The sequence below is a fragment of the Heteronotia binoei genome, chromosome 4, assembly GCF_032191835.1.
Source record: "Heteronotia binoei isolate CCM8104 ecotype False Entrance Well chromosome 4, APGP_CSIRO_Hbin_v1, whole genome shotgun sequence".
NCBI lineage: Eukaryota > Metazoa > Chordata > Lepidosauria > Squamata > Gekkonidae > Heteronotia > Heteronotia binoei.
In genome coordinates, this window is record NC_083226.1 from 27460526 (window position 1) to 27474843 (window position 14318).

Genomic DNA, 14318 nt, shown 5'->3' on the forward strand with positions numbered 1-14318 from the left:
TCTTGATCTACCATCTCTCTTCCATCAACCACAATTTTATTAATAATTTTACTTCCTCTCTTTTTCTTCAGTTTCCAGGCCAAATACTTCCCAGGTTTATTCGCTCCCTCAAAGGACTTCTGTTGTAATTTTTTCAAATTCCATTCCAATCCCTTATTTAACAAATGTCTCATTTGTACTTGTAGTATTGCAATCTCCCTTATAATTTTCTTTTTCCCTGGCCTTTTCCTCAGTTCCCCTTCTTTTTTCTTTATTTCATTTTGAATGTCCAACATCTGTTTTCCTTTTGCCCTTTTTGTTTAATGTAATCAATATTCCTCTCATTATGGCTTTATAAGCATTCCACACCATCTGAAATTCTATATCTTTATCATTTATTTGGAAGAAATTTAGTTTCATTTTCTAGAGATGTCACTAATTCTTTATTTTGTAGTAAATCTTCATTTAATCTCCATCTTCTCACTTTTTTAGACAATTTTGTAATCCATAATATTGGATTATGATCTGCACCTATCTTTGGTAAGATCTCTATTTTCTTAGTTATAAGGCTTAAGTCCTTTGTACCCCATAACATGTCAATTCTGGAAAAAGTATTATGTCTTGCTGAAAAAAATGTATAATCTCGTACTTCAGGATTAAATTTTCTCCATATGTCTTCCAAATTTTCTTGTTTAAGCAGTTCAAAGAAGGATTTTGGCAATTTTCCTTCTTTATTGTTATTTTTTCCCCCAGATCTGTCCAATGTATTCTGAATTGTTCCATTAAAGTCTCCCATAATCATGACCTGGTCATATGTCACTTCATCAAGTTGTTTTATAATGTCTTTTAAAAAAACATCTTTTGCACCATTTGGTGCATACAGTCCCAATAATAAGGTTTTTTTCCGCATTTATTATTACTTCTACTGCCACAAAAATTCCATCTTTATCTTTAAATATTATTTTTGGGTCCAATTCTTGTTTAATATAAAAAATCACACCCCTTTCCTTCTGTTCAGCCAATGAAAAAATTCCAGTCCCAATTGTTTATTCCATAAAAATTTATAATCCTTTTGTTTAATATGAACTTCTTGTAAGCAAATTATATTACAGCTTTGTTTTTTAATCCAATGAAATATTGCCTTTCTTTTTTGTGGTGAATTTAATCCATTTACATTCCAAGATAATAATTTATAATCCATCATGGTACAAATTCTTTATTCTCTTCATAAAATTTACGCAGCTCCAGTGTATTTGTAACTGTAATCCTTCTTCCTTGTAGCTCAAAGCTCAAACCTTCAGGTATTATCCATCTATACCTCATTCCATTGTCACGTAGTTTTTCTGTTAATTTCTTATATGTTCTCCTGTCATTTATCACTTTGTCTTGGCAATTCTTTAATTATTCTTACTCTGCTTCCTCCCACTGTCAATGTCTTTTCAAAATTTTGATTCAAGATTTTCCCCACCATTTCTTTTGTCATATATCTTATAACCACATCTCTTGGTAACTTATTTTTCTTGGCATATGATGAATTCACTCTATACATATAATCATACATATTTCTAGTCCCTTCAGGATCTTCCTCCAAGAAATCAGCAATTATTTTTATTACATGTTCTTTTAAGTCTGTCCCTTCTTCTTCAGGTACTCCTCTCAGACGTATTTGTGTCTCCATCAATTTACAGTCATGGATTGTTATTTTTTCTTGCATTTTTAATAAGGTGGAATTCTGGAGTTTAACTTTCCCTTCTACCTCCTGCACTTTTTTTTAACACCACCACTGTTTCATTTCTAAGCTCTTCCATTTCTTTTTTAAAGTCCTCAATATCTTTTTTAAGTTCTTTTTTGCAAGCATTTATCATCTTTTCCACCCCTTTCATCATCCTAGCTTCCATTGCTTCCAACTTACCTTGCATCTTCTCCAATGAGGCAGCCCTTGCATGGGTTACCTTTGACTGACATTAAAAAAACAGCGAAAAGTTTGATATCACCAAATTAAATTTCAACTATCAGGTTTGATAGATTAGAACTTGCCCTTTCAAATGAGCCTAATTTTGCCATCCTCCAACCTTCCCAGGCTCAGTTATTAATTTTTTAAAAATTTAGCCTCCCAGTAATGGCCGCCGATGTTTTTCTATGGTAATACAATCCTAGAGTAGGTCCACTTCTTCAATAGTTACTTCCTGCTTTGCTTGCCCCAAGTCACGCTCTCATTGGTAACAAAGTCTCACGATACATGACGTATTTCCTGTGTTGACTGTAGAATCTGCAGATTTCTGATGATGGTGCTTTCACTCCACGACCGCAGGTAGACAAAACAATAAATTCCTTTCCAATTTTTAGCACCGTCCTTAATTTAACAAAGTCCAAAATTCACCCCTTCTCCTCTTCTTCTTCCAAGCTTTCAAACTTTCTCTTTCCCACCTTCCAATATTATTTTGTTTGCTTTAAAATAGTCCCAAAATGGTAGATAGCAATCAGTACCTTTTTCTAAGGTTATCCAAATCAACACTGGTCTCGTACAGCATCAGAAGTTTAGCAGTCTCAAAGAAGATTAGGATCTTGTCAAGCTTATGTCAAATACATGACTCTGTAAGCTTCTGCAGATGATGAATATGCAACTCTTCTCCGGGGATCCCTCAAAGGAGCCCCCCCCCGGGACTCCCTTTAGCCAAGGTAAATCACCTCAGAGTTTCCTGTGCATATCTTGGACTAATCTCTCACTGAGAAAAGTAGGCAGAAGGCAAAAATTTGCCCTTTACTACCCCGAACAGAAGCTCCAGTCTGCCCTCCTTAGCGAGACAGGTCAGCTCAGCATTCTTCAAATCCTGGAAGTCCTTTATGAGGGAATTTTGGACTGGATAGTCCACTGGCCTGATCCAACATGGTTCCTCTTATGTTTATGTTTTTTCTTCCCTTGTCTTTCTTTTCCTTTCCTTTCATTTCCTTCCCTTCCCTTTCATTCTTTCCCTTTCTTTCTTTCTTTCTTTCTTTCTTTCTTTCTTTCTTTCTTTCTTTCTTTCTTTCTTTCTTTCTTTCTTTCTTTCTTTCTTTCTTTCCATTTTTGCTGGATGAAACTTTTCTGTTCATCATACTGTTGTTGCAGACATAGGAGCTCTGCCAATGAAAAGTTGGCACCCCCAGTTGTAGCCAGGTGGCCTTCTGTGAGATTTCTGTGTGAGTGAGTGAGAGTAAGAGGTATGTGGCAGAAAGAGATTATTGGAGATTATTGTGGTATATCTCAACAGCACTGGAAGAGATGGTACTATGAACTTCGCATCATTTTACTGGTCCTGCTTTTAACAGCTGTCTGACACCAAACTTAAACTCCTCCTGTAGATATTAAAAAGGATGAAAGTAGTTCACTGACTAAGTATCTGCACAACAGGTTGCTTTTAAAGGCATGAGAAACACCGCCAGTAAAAAGCTGCAAGCCCCTCATAAATACCCTTTTTGGGATAACTGCAGAAAAGCTTGTATAAACTTCATATAACTTGAAATTAATTCATTAATTGCAGTACAATTCTCTGCTACCTTTCACAGCAATTTCCCAGTGTTTCAACCAAAGAAAAGTATGAAAAATAGCTGTCCAAAGATTTTCTTGAAACCAATCAAGTTTGATTGTAACTTGACACAGGGTTCCAGTAGTAGCAGCTGAAGGAAGGGCCTACTAAATGTGTCAGCATATTTTGAGGTAGAGCAACTGCCAGGGCCCAGTGTGGGTGGTACACAGTGCTGGCATTCCTGATGGCAATGGCAACAGCACTCCAACTGCATACACTGGCCAGTGCTGTTGAGGAAGGAATGTGTAGATAGCACAGGCAATTGAACATGGGCATTAGGAGTGCTTGCAAGCTGGAGAAAAATACACAAACAGATAGGTGCATGCAGGTATGGGGGTGAAAAGAGAAAACCGCCCACTTTCCACCCCCATTTTGGCTCAGCATGAGTTTCAGAGAGATTGTTCTGAAAATGAATTTACTTCAGGTTTGAGGCAGGTTTGAGGGAGTGCCCTGGAAGTGACATCACAGGAAAAGGTGGAGTTTTGGTTCAGTGTGCCCTGGAAGTGACATCACTTGGTCCTTGACACCACAGGAAATGACATAATTCCTGTCTCTCGGCTCCACCCCCAAAGTCTCCTGGCTCCACCCCCAAATTTTAGTGGGCCACGAAGGAGAAGTGTGAAAATAACCTAAATCACCAGGTATTTCCCAACCCAGAGCTGGGAACTCTACTCCCTGTGTGCTGAGTGCTCTCAATTTGAATTGAGCCTATATATACCCAGAAAATAAATTTTAAGTATGGACTTAGTTTCAAATGAACACTGCCCTGAGATTCCATCGCCTGACACCTGCAAAACATGTTGGCTAATGGGATCCATGGAAGACGTGTTGGTGTGTGTGTGTGTGGAGGGGGCATGAGGGCTTTGTAATGTGTGACTTGGCCTTTAGAATGGTGATCATCAGTAGGCCTGCCAGGTCCTACCTTTGATCTGGTGGGGGGCTCCCGAGTCCTCTACAAGATCTTCTGCTGTGCATGAAGCAAAGTGTGCAGAGTCCAGTGATGTCATCACGCTGTCAACATTATGTGGCGACACTCTAGGTTTTGGGCAAAACTCTATGGTTTTGTGATGCTTTTCAAGGCATTTGTGGACAGGGTTCCCCCCACTGGCCAAAAGAGGGGAAACCCCGCCCAGACCAGGGGACTGGCAAGCCAAACAATCAGAGAGTCTTCTTTCCAGTCTGCTTTCTGTCGGCATGGTCTTTCTTCAATTACTGTACCTAGACTGAGCAAGCTTTGACTCCAGTGGCAACTTAAGGACGAACAAGATTTGCAAATACAAGTAGGAATGGAGAAGCCTGAGTCTTTATATACCAGTCTGAAGGTGGAAGAGATGTTGCAAAAAAGGGAGACAGGATGCAAAAGTACAATGCAAAATATAATCAATCTTGGTTAGGGTTTAGGAGTGACAAATATGAATTAGCATCAGTTGTGAGGTGAGAATCCTATGTATCCATTCAGCCTTGGGGGTGGGGGGGACTTCATTGTCCTGAATTTGTGAATGAACTCAAATTCAGCAATCTCATGTTGTAATCTCCCCTTGAAGCTTCTCTGTTTGAGGACTGCCACTCCTAGGTCAGCAATGGAATGGCCTGGAAGATTAAAATGTTCTCCCATTGGTTTTTGAGTGTTGTGATTTTGAAGGGTTTATATAACTCTTTTGTGTAGGGACTGAACTGTTTTACATCTTACCACATCCTTTATAATTCGTCGTTGTTGGGTTTTTTACATTTTGAATAAGGAGCTAATAAATATTAGTCCTCATAAGTTAAAAAATTGACTTCTATATCTCTGTAAGCCATTCCTGGCCTGTAGGTAGGCTTGCCAATCCCCAGGTCCCAGCAGGGGTTCTCCTGCTTTCCCAGACTCCTTCCCGCCCCCAGTCAGCTGGCTGGCGGGGGGGAGGGGGAAAGGGGGAGCCCCGCCCCCGCAGCCATCATGTGGCTTTCCACCTCCGGAGGCTTCAGTCTCTACTTGAGAAAGCCTTCCTCTTTGGATGGTGTGTCTCGTGTTTAAGGCTGAAGGGGGAGCGGGGCGGGGGGGGGGGGAGGAGGCAGAACAACATGGCTATGAAAGGAGCCCAGACCCTCCATTTGGTGCACAATTCTTGCAGAGGTCGTTTGCATAGTGTGAAGGTAAACTTGAACCCTTGGTTGCCCTGTGTTACTGTGAAAAACTTGAAAGTTCAGCAACTCGTGAGTAGAGGTGCCAATCTCCAGGTGGGGGCAGGGAAGCCCTGGTTTGGAGGCCCTCCGGAACTTCAGGGTCATCAGAAACGGGGGGGGGGGGCAGGGGGAGGGAGGGAAATTTCTGCTGGACCATAGGATAAAATAGAGAATTAATCCTGGGGTATCTGGGGCTCTGGAGGGGCGGTTTTTTGAGTTAGAGGTACCAAATTTTCAGCGTAGTATCTGATGAGTCTCCTTAAAATGCTCTCCAAGTTTCAAAAAGATTGGACCAGGGGGTTCAATTCTGTGAGCCCCAAAAGAAGGTGTCCCTGTCCTTCATTATCTCTAATGTAAGGAAGGCATTAAAAAGGTATGTGGTCCCCTTAAATGTGATGGCCAGAACTTCCTTTGGAGTTCAGTTGTGCTTGTTACAACTTTGCTTATGGTTCCACCCCCAATGTCTCCTGGTTCTACCCCCAAAGTCTCCTGGCTCCACCCCCAAAGTCCCCAGATATTTCTTGAATTGGATTTGGCAACCCTACATGTAGGGCTAGTTTATACACTGGCACTGTCCTCTGATTCTTTTTGCATGGGAGAGAAAAAGGTGTGCATGTCCCCTTTCAACATGTGCAATATGTGATAGCAGGGCTTTGCAAAAAAAGCTTGGTTTGCAGGATCACACCTCCTCTCTTTTGAGAAGGAAGAGCTGTGATGTGTGAAACCGATCAGTGAAGGTGGGGTAAATATATATAAAAAAAAAAGTCTGGAAAAAGAAGACAAGAAAGCCCACTCTCTCCTAGTTTTTCTTTTGTTTGGAGTTTGCTAGTAATAATTTAGAGATTACAGTTAAAAGTTCAAATTACATTGCAATTTCCTGTCTCTCTGCTTTTCCCACAAACTTTCTCTGAGCTGTCTCCTCTCTCTCGGCTTCTAGCTGCTGAGCTGAAATATATATATAAAAAGGAAGGGGATAAATGTTTTCTATTTAATTTGTATATTGCTGCTACGCTCCATACCCAGCAGCCCATATCCTGTCAGATTTTTCAGATTTCTATTGAAAATGACTCATTAGCTACGTTTTCTTCCAGGAACTTTCTTCCAGTTTGGAAAAGCTTCTTAGATTGGTCACCTGATGGTGATTTATAGTTGCTGTAGGTGACAAGGAGAGAGGGCATTTACAAGTCAGAGACTCTATTGCCACATAGAGGGGTCACTGTGAAATAGTGGTTAGAGCGCTGGACTAAAAATCTGGTGGAGGTTTTTGTGTGTAGGTGCTGTCAGTTTACTTCTAACTTATGGTGACCCTCCGGGCTTTTTTTGTAGCAGGAACTCCTTGGCATATTAGGCTATACCCCCTCTGATGTAGCCAATCCTCCAAGAGTTTACAGGGCTCTTATTATAGGGCCTACTGTAAGCTCTTAGAGGATTAGCTACATCAGGTGTGTGTGGCCTAATATGCAGAGGAGTTCCTGCTAAAAAAAAAAAACCCTGGTGACCCTATGAATTAATGTCCTCCAAAATGTCCTATAGTTAACAGCCATTCTCTGGTTTATCCCTCACCTTTCCCTGTAGATCAAGGTGCCATAGAAATCCCAATTTAAAACATTAAAAAAGAAATAATGCTCCCTCAAATGCCTGTAGCCTACATCCTATTTGTAACTTTCTCCACTGTGGTTAAACTCAGTGGGTGATCTTAGGCCAGTCATTCTATCACTTACCTCAGAAGGTTGTCATGGAGGTGGAAGGAAGGAGAGAAGAATGTATGTTGCCCTGATTTTTTGTCGGAGGAAGGGTGGGATACAAAAATGTGTCAATATGAGGCCTGTATGCATAGGTATCAAAATAATGTTAAAAGCTGATATGACTTACAGTCCTTCCCTTTGTGTCCCAACATTACTAGGTGATCATGGAGATCAGCGGCCTCCCGCTGGAGTTGTGGCGTTTGATCTTGTCCTATATGCGCCTTCCCGACCTCGGCCGCTGCAGCTTGGTTTGCCGCGCTTGGTACGAACTCATCCTCAGCCTGGACAACACCCGGTGGAGGCAGCTGTGCCTTGGCTGCATTGAGTGCCGGCATCCGAACTGGCCCAACCAGCCTGATGTGGAGCCCTGGTCATGGCGGGAAGCCTTCAAGCAGCATTACCTCGCCTCAAAAACCTGGACAAAAAACAGCCAAGACCTTGAATCCTCCAACTGTTTTTACTTGTTCCGGAGGAAAAAGGACAGACGTGTGCTTTGTGTCGGGCCTGGCTGCGAGTTTGACAACCTCAGGAGAGCCTTGCTTTCGGCTGGTGTTTATGACAGGATTGTGCTGTTGCCAGGGGTGTATGAAGAACAGAGTGAGATCTTCCTCAAGGCCCCAGTGGAGATCATGGGGAGAGGGAAGCTTGGTGACGTGGCTCTCCTGGCCAGCTTTGATCAGCACTGTCCGACCATGAGGCTATGCAATTTGGTATTCATGCCTGCCTGGTTCACGCCAGTCATCTATAAGGTGAATGGGAAATCTATTTGAGAACCTGTTCAGGCCACCGCCTGGCCTACTAAAAAGAAAATGGGAGGAAAAAATGGTGAACAGCTATATTAGCCTACCAAAATCCAGAACAAAAACCAAAATACATGTCATACCATTTATTAGAATCCACTACACCAAATATTGTGCAGATTTTTGAGTTTATCAGAAATTAAAAAATGAAGGAGGAAGGAAGCATACTTACTTTCCTTTTCAGAGCTCCTGGGATCAGATGATCTTGAGCAATGACTAAAAGAATAATGCATTATTTACTAGAGGAAAATGTGCTAGACAGAAATTTGGCGAAGGGGCGGCTGTCGAGGAAAGCGGCGGCGGCAGCAGCAGGGGAGTTGCGTGGCCGGAGGCGCCTCTTGCTTTGCCGTCGGGGCCGTGGCGCTTCATCAGTGTGCCGGGGAACTCGGAGAGCTCCGAGCCAAAGAAAGGCCAGGCGGGCGGGGAGGGCGAGGGGCCAGGAAGGTGTCTAGGACCGCCAGCTCTCCAAAGCGCACCTTTCCCCGCAGAGTCCCCCAAAGCAGCCCGAGAAACAGATCCCGAAAGCGGCAAGACAAGGCAGCCACGCTCCTTGGCGCCGTTCCCCCCTCCCCCGCTTCCGTTTTTGGGCGGAGCAGGGGAAGAGGCTGGAATTCCTGGGGTCCCCCGCCAGGGCGGGAGGGTTGGGACCCCTAAGTGACTGTGAAAGCAGCTCAGACCCTCTGTTGGTTGCACAATCTTTTCAGAGGTCGTTTGCATAGGAAAGGTAAACTTGAACTTTTGGTTCCTCTGTGTTACTTTGAAGAAGTTGGAAGTTCAGCAACTTGTGAGTAGAAACGCCAATCCCCCACTTCAGAGTTGTCAGAAACGGGTTGGGTGGGAGGGAAATGTCTGCTGGGCACTTCATTATTCCCTATGGAGATTGATTCTCATAGGGTATAATGGAGAATTGATCTGGTGGTATCTGGGGCTCTGGAGGGGCTGTGTTTTAAGATAGAGGCACCACATTTTCAGCATAGCATCTGATGACTCTCCTCAAAATGCTCTCCAAGTTTCAAAAAGATTGGACCAGGGGGTCCAATTTTATGAGCCCTGAAAGGAGGTGCCCCTATCCTTCATGATTTCTAATGTAGGGAAGGCATTTAAAAGGTGTGCAGTTCCTTTAAATGTGATGGCCAGAACTCCCTTTGGAGTTCAGTTGTGCTTGTCACAACTTTGCTTATGGCTCCACCCCCAATGTCTCCTGGCTCCATTCCCAAAGTCCCCAGATATTTCTTAAATTGGACTTGGCAACCCTAGAGTTAAACAATGGTCGATAGTAAAAAGGACTCTCCTAAAGCCAATTTGTTCCTAGCCCAGGATTTTATTAGTTTCGATCCAGTCCACTAATCTTTGGTGCAAAAGGGAAAATATAATTTCCCAAGAGATTTTAGGAGGCTAATTGGCCAGGATCAAGCATATTGCCCTTTTTATAAACTGGAATGATTATAGAATGCTTCCAAACTGGGAGATTTCTCCTGTCTTGAGTTATCTGAGAGAAAACTGGTGCTAGAATTTCCCCGCACTATAACGGATTTAGTTTGAGAAACTCATTCAAGATCTTATCTGGGCTGGGGGCCTTGCGGGGTCTCATTTAATTGATCTTATTGCATACATCTTTCTCCACTATAGGGGCCCAATTGGGGTCATCTGGCATTCTGTTTTTTATCCAAGTATTGTTGGAAGAACTAGATCAAAACAGCTCCTCAAAATATATTGTCCACCTGAAAGCAGGGATACATGATGGCAAGTTGGATCTCAGATTCATGGCCATAAAAACAACTTCTTAAAAGTTTGATTAATTGTTTTCGTTAAGTGATATAATAAGGTGGTATCAGCCCTTGTACTTTTCATCCCGGTTCATGAAAAAAGGAAATAGCAGCCAGGTATCAAAGCAACTATTACAAGTTCCTATATCAGCAAAGGATGAAGCTTTAAATACAGTTAAATTTATTTATTTATTTGCAATCCAACAAGTCCGCTTGAATGTATAAAGTATTATCTCTTTTGAATTCCCAAAGTAATCATCAAATCCTTCTTTTCATAGATTTGTACTCAGAATCTAACCAGAATCTAATCAGAACTTATCGAGGTGATGTTCAACATAGTGGAAACCAAAGTTAGACTGGCCCTGGGTGTCCTCTCTAGTCCCAAGTGAGGCTTTCCTTATAAATGGAATGTACCTTGGAAATATAACTTTGTCTAAGACCTGTGTTTCTTAGAAAAGAATAATGTCCTATTGCAACAAAATGTGGTGACATGTTGCACCTGAATTTTGCTTCACTATCCTGTGATGTTGATTTGTCTCAACTGGTCATAAATCATCACACTATTCAGTGCCAGGAGCGTAACATACAGAGCACCAGGGCTTTTTTTTGAGTAGGAGTGCCCAGGAACGCCGCTCCAGCTGACTTGGTTCCAGGGGCGTGACCTGGTATGCAAATATGTCCCTGCTGGGCTTTTTCTACAAAAAAACAAACAAACCTGCAGAGCACCCATTTTTAGACCAAATCCAAACTCTAGGTTCAAGCAGTACAGGAACGAAAGTAGCAGATTTCTCAAGTGGTATAGGAGCATCATTCTCCCTCTGTGAGGGGAGCATTCCTAGGAGATTTTATTCCTAAATAAAGTGGAATTCCACCAACTGTTTTTTAGGAGGTCATGTATGATTGACCCTGATGGGAACTTTCTAAGGTCAATCTGTGTGTTTTTTAAAACAATCAGGAGTTGTTCAATCTACTTTGCAATCTACCCAAGAAGCTTTGTTTAAACACACCACCTACACACCCCTGCTTTCTATTTGAGTGCCTGGTTTTAATTAATTTAGTTTATAGTTGTTGCATACACACAATAATACTAGGTTGCTTCAGGACTGGGAGGGCTCCAAATGAATCTAGAAAGCTGTCATCAACTGTATTTAAATCTTTAACCTTCACTGATATAGGAACTTGTAACAGTTGCTTAGATACCTGGCCGCCATTTCCCTTCACCATGAACTGGGGCTGCTTATGTTTGTCAGGAGATGAAAAGTCAACCTACAGGTTCTCTTTCCCATTTGCTGGGGATGGGGGTGGGTACAAATCTTCTGGCCTATGTGACTTGAGATTGGAATGGAATCAGAGGAGGTAACAGATGGTACTTTAAAAAAAAAACCTCTGAGGAATGATACCATGTAAATGCAGCCAGTCAGACTTAGCCATAACCAGAGATGGAATTCTGGGTGAAAAGAGAGAAGCAGTAGTCCGTCAGAACAGATAGATCCTATCAGTCTTTCACTATATTTTAGATCAGGGTGGCCAAACTGCAGCTCAGGAGCCACATGTGGCTCTTTCACACATATTGTGTGGCTCTTGAAGCCCTCACCGCCTGTTGGCCAGCTTGGAGAAGGCATTTCTCTCTTTAAATCTCTTCTCCAAGTCAAGCCAGTCAGCGGCTTGGAGAATGCATTTAAAGTTAAAGTTGCTTTCTTTTCATCCCTTCCTTCCTTCCTTCCTTCCTTCCTTCCTTCCTTCCTTCCTTCCTTCCTTCCTTCCTTCCTTCCTTCCTTCCTTCCTTCCTTCCTTCCTTCCTTCCTTCCTTCCTTCCTTCCTTCCTTCCTTCCTTCCTGTCTTGCAGCTCTCAAACATCTGACGTTCATGTCTTGTGGCTCTCAGAGGTTTATTTTATGTGGCTCTTACATTAAGCAAGTTTAGTCACCCCTGTTATAGATCTGTGCTCTTTAATCTGCCACTTGTTCCTCCAGTTTATGATATAGCCTCTAAAAGGATAAATATTCAAGACAACCCTACATGGATCAAGAACAGACCTTTGCCTTGTGTTGCTCCAAGGTGACAATCCAAGCTCATTGGAACCCCTCCTGTCTCTCTCCTTGTTGGAGAATTCGGAGTTCTGGTTTATTGCCTTAGTTGTTAAAGCGGTCAGGGTATCATTGGTAATAAATCTTCTGCAGTATCTCTGCAATCATGTATGACTGAGATGCTAATATATTTTAAAAAGAAGTATCCTCACCAGCATACTGGAAAAGTTAGCCAGGTTTGTGAGGTCCTTCTAGGGAGAGTGTGGTAGACTAAAAAAGCAAGATGCCAGAGGATTGCAATCTCCTGGTACATTGCCCTCTAGCCCCATGAAAGGAAAGGAAAGGTCCCCTGAAAGCACCAGTCGTTTCCGACTCTGGGGTGACGTTGCTTTCATGGCAGACTTTTTACGGGGTGGTTTGCCATTGCCTCTATATTCTTGATACTCTTCTGGAGAGCTTTAAAATTATTGTTAGTCCTAGCCTTCAGCTTTAAAAAGTATCAAGCTTGCTTTGTTTAGAATAGGGATGGCCAAACTGTGGCTCGGGATAGAATAGGGATGGCTCACACACATTGTGTAGCTCTCAAAGCCCCCACTGCCTCATCGGCCAGCTTGAAGAAGGCATTTGTCTCTATAAATCACCTTCCAAGACTAGCCAGCCAGCAGCTTGGAGAATGCATTTAAAATTAATGTTACTTTCTTTTCATACCCCATGCCCCTTCCCCCATCTAGTTTCCTTCCTTCTTGCATGCCTGCCTTCCTTCCTACCTTCCAACATCTAGTGTTCATTTCTTGCAGCTCTCAAGCATCTGATGTTTATTCTATGTGGCACTTAGGTAAAGCAAGTTTGGCCACCCCTGGTTTAGAAGATGGATGAGGGTAGTAATGGAAAGGACAACCTCTTCTCCTAGTCTTAATAAGTTAACAAATAGAGTGACTAATATGTAGGCTAATAAATTCAATATTTTAGTAATGCCTAGATAGATTGGTAGTTATAACTCATAAACAAGCAGTGCTAGTGGAGAGTAGAACAGAGGTAGAGGAAACAGACGAGGAACAAACCAAGGCCAAAACAAAAACAAGGGTAAACTAAACCTTCTCCTTTTCTTGGTAAATCCCCCTCCAAAAAAGGGGGAGGTAGGATGATGTATAATAGAATAAAAACTGAATAGAAACAGGGATTAAAAGACCAGCATCTTTGTGTTACTCCCTCTCCGCCCCCCCCCCTGCCGCCTACTTATCAACGGAGGGAAACAAGAAGAAGGAGTTGGCAGGCTAGCAAACTAGCCAAGGCTAAAATGACGCAGGTATGATAAAAACTTCAAACACTATAAACAGCAGAGAAGCAAAGCAAAGAAAGAAAACATAACATCCCTCCCTTCCAGATATTAGCTTAAAAGGGAAAAGGATAAAAATAAAGTAAAGCAGAAGCTCCTTGTTTGGTTCTTAGACGCCTCCTCAGAGGTGCTGTCCACACAGCAAGACTTTCCTTGGTTTTTTGCTAAAGCCACAGTGGCAATGGGTCTTCCCCCCACTTTCTCTGCTCTGCCCCCTGTAGCTGCCCTTCCTCCTTCCTCTTTCCTGATAGAGTTGGAAAGGACCTCCAGGGTCAACTAGTCCAACCCCCTGCACAATGTAGGTAACTCACAAATACCTCCCCCCCACACACTCACACACCCAGTGACACCCCGCTCCATGCCCAGAAGATGGAAAGAAACCTCCAGGATCCCTGGCCTAACTGGCCTGGAGAAAAATTGCTGTCTGACCCCAAAGTGGTGATCAGCATTTCCCTGAACACTTAGGGAAGGGCTATGAGAACTAAGCACAGATGCAACCCTTCTGCCCCCCTTTCCAAGATCTGCCTATAGGGTGTTTTGAATTTTTTTCTACTATAACCTATAATTGATTGTAGATTTATAATATAATAGTGTAATGTCAGCTACCAGTTAAGGGGGAAAAAGAGACTGATTACCAATCAAGGTGGGGGGGGGGAGTCATACAGTGGTGCAGGGAGGGGGAATGATGGCTGGGGGGGGGGGGACCGAGGCAGAGAAAACAGTGTCAAGGAGACTGGGAACTGTCTGTACTTTTCTCTCCTCATAACACCCATTCAGCCTTGCTGTGATCTTTCAAAAAAAAGGGCTTTTTTTGAGCAGGAACACAGTTCAGGCTGGCTTGGTGTCAGGGGGTGTGGCCTAATAGACAAATGAGTTCCTGCTGAGTTTTTTCTGCAAAAAAAACCCTGTGTGACATCAGAGGGTGTGACCTAATAT

General features: G+C 42.7%; 1 protein-coding gene across 1 annotated transcript in view; it reads left to right on the plus strand.

The window, feature by feature from the left end:
* The first annotated feature begins 7615 nt into the window (after nucleotides 1-7615).
* Nucleotides 7616-14318, plus strand: part of FBXO10 (F-box protein 10) — a 50129-nt gene continuing 43426 nt past the window's right edge. The window contains exon 1 of the mRNA XM_060237020.1: nucleotides 7616-8202. Within this exon, the coding sequence (XP_060093003.1) occupies nucleotides 7618-8202 (585 nt within the window). The 5' untranslated portion in view covers nucleotides 7616-7617. The remainder of the gene's footprint in view (nucleotides 8203-14318) is intronic.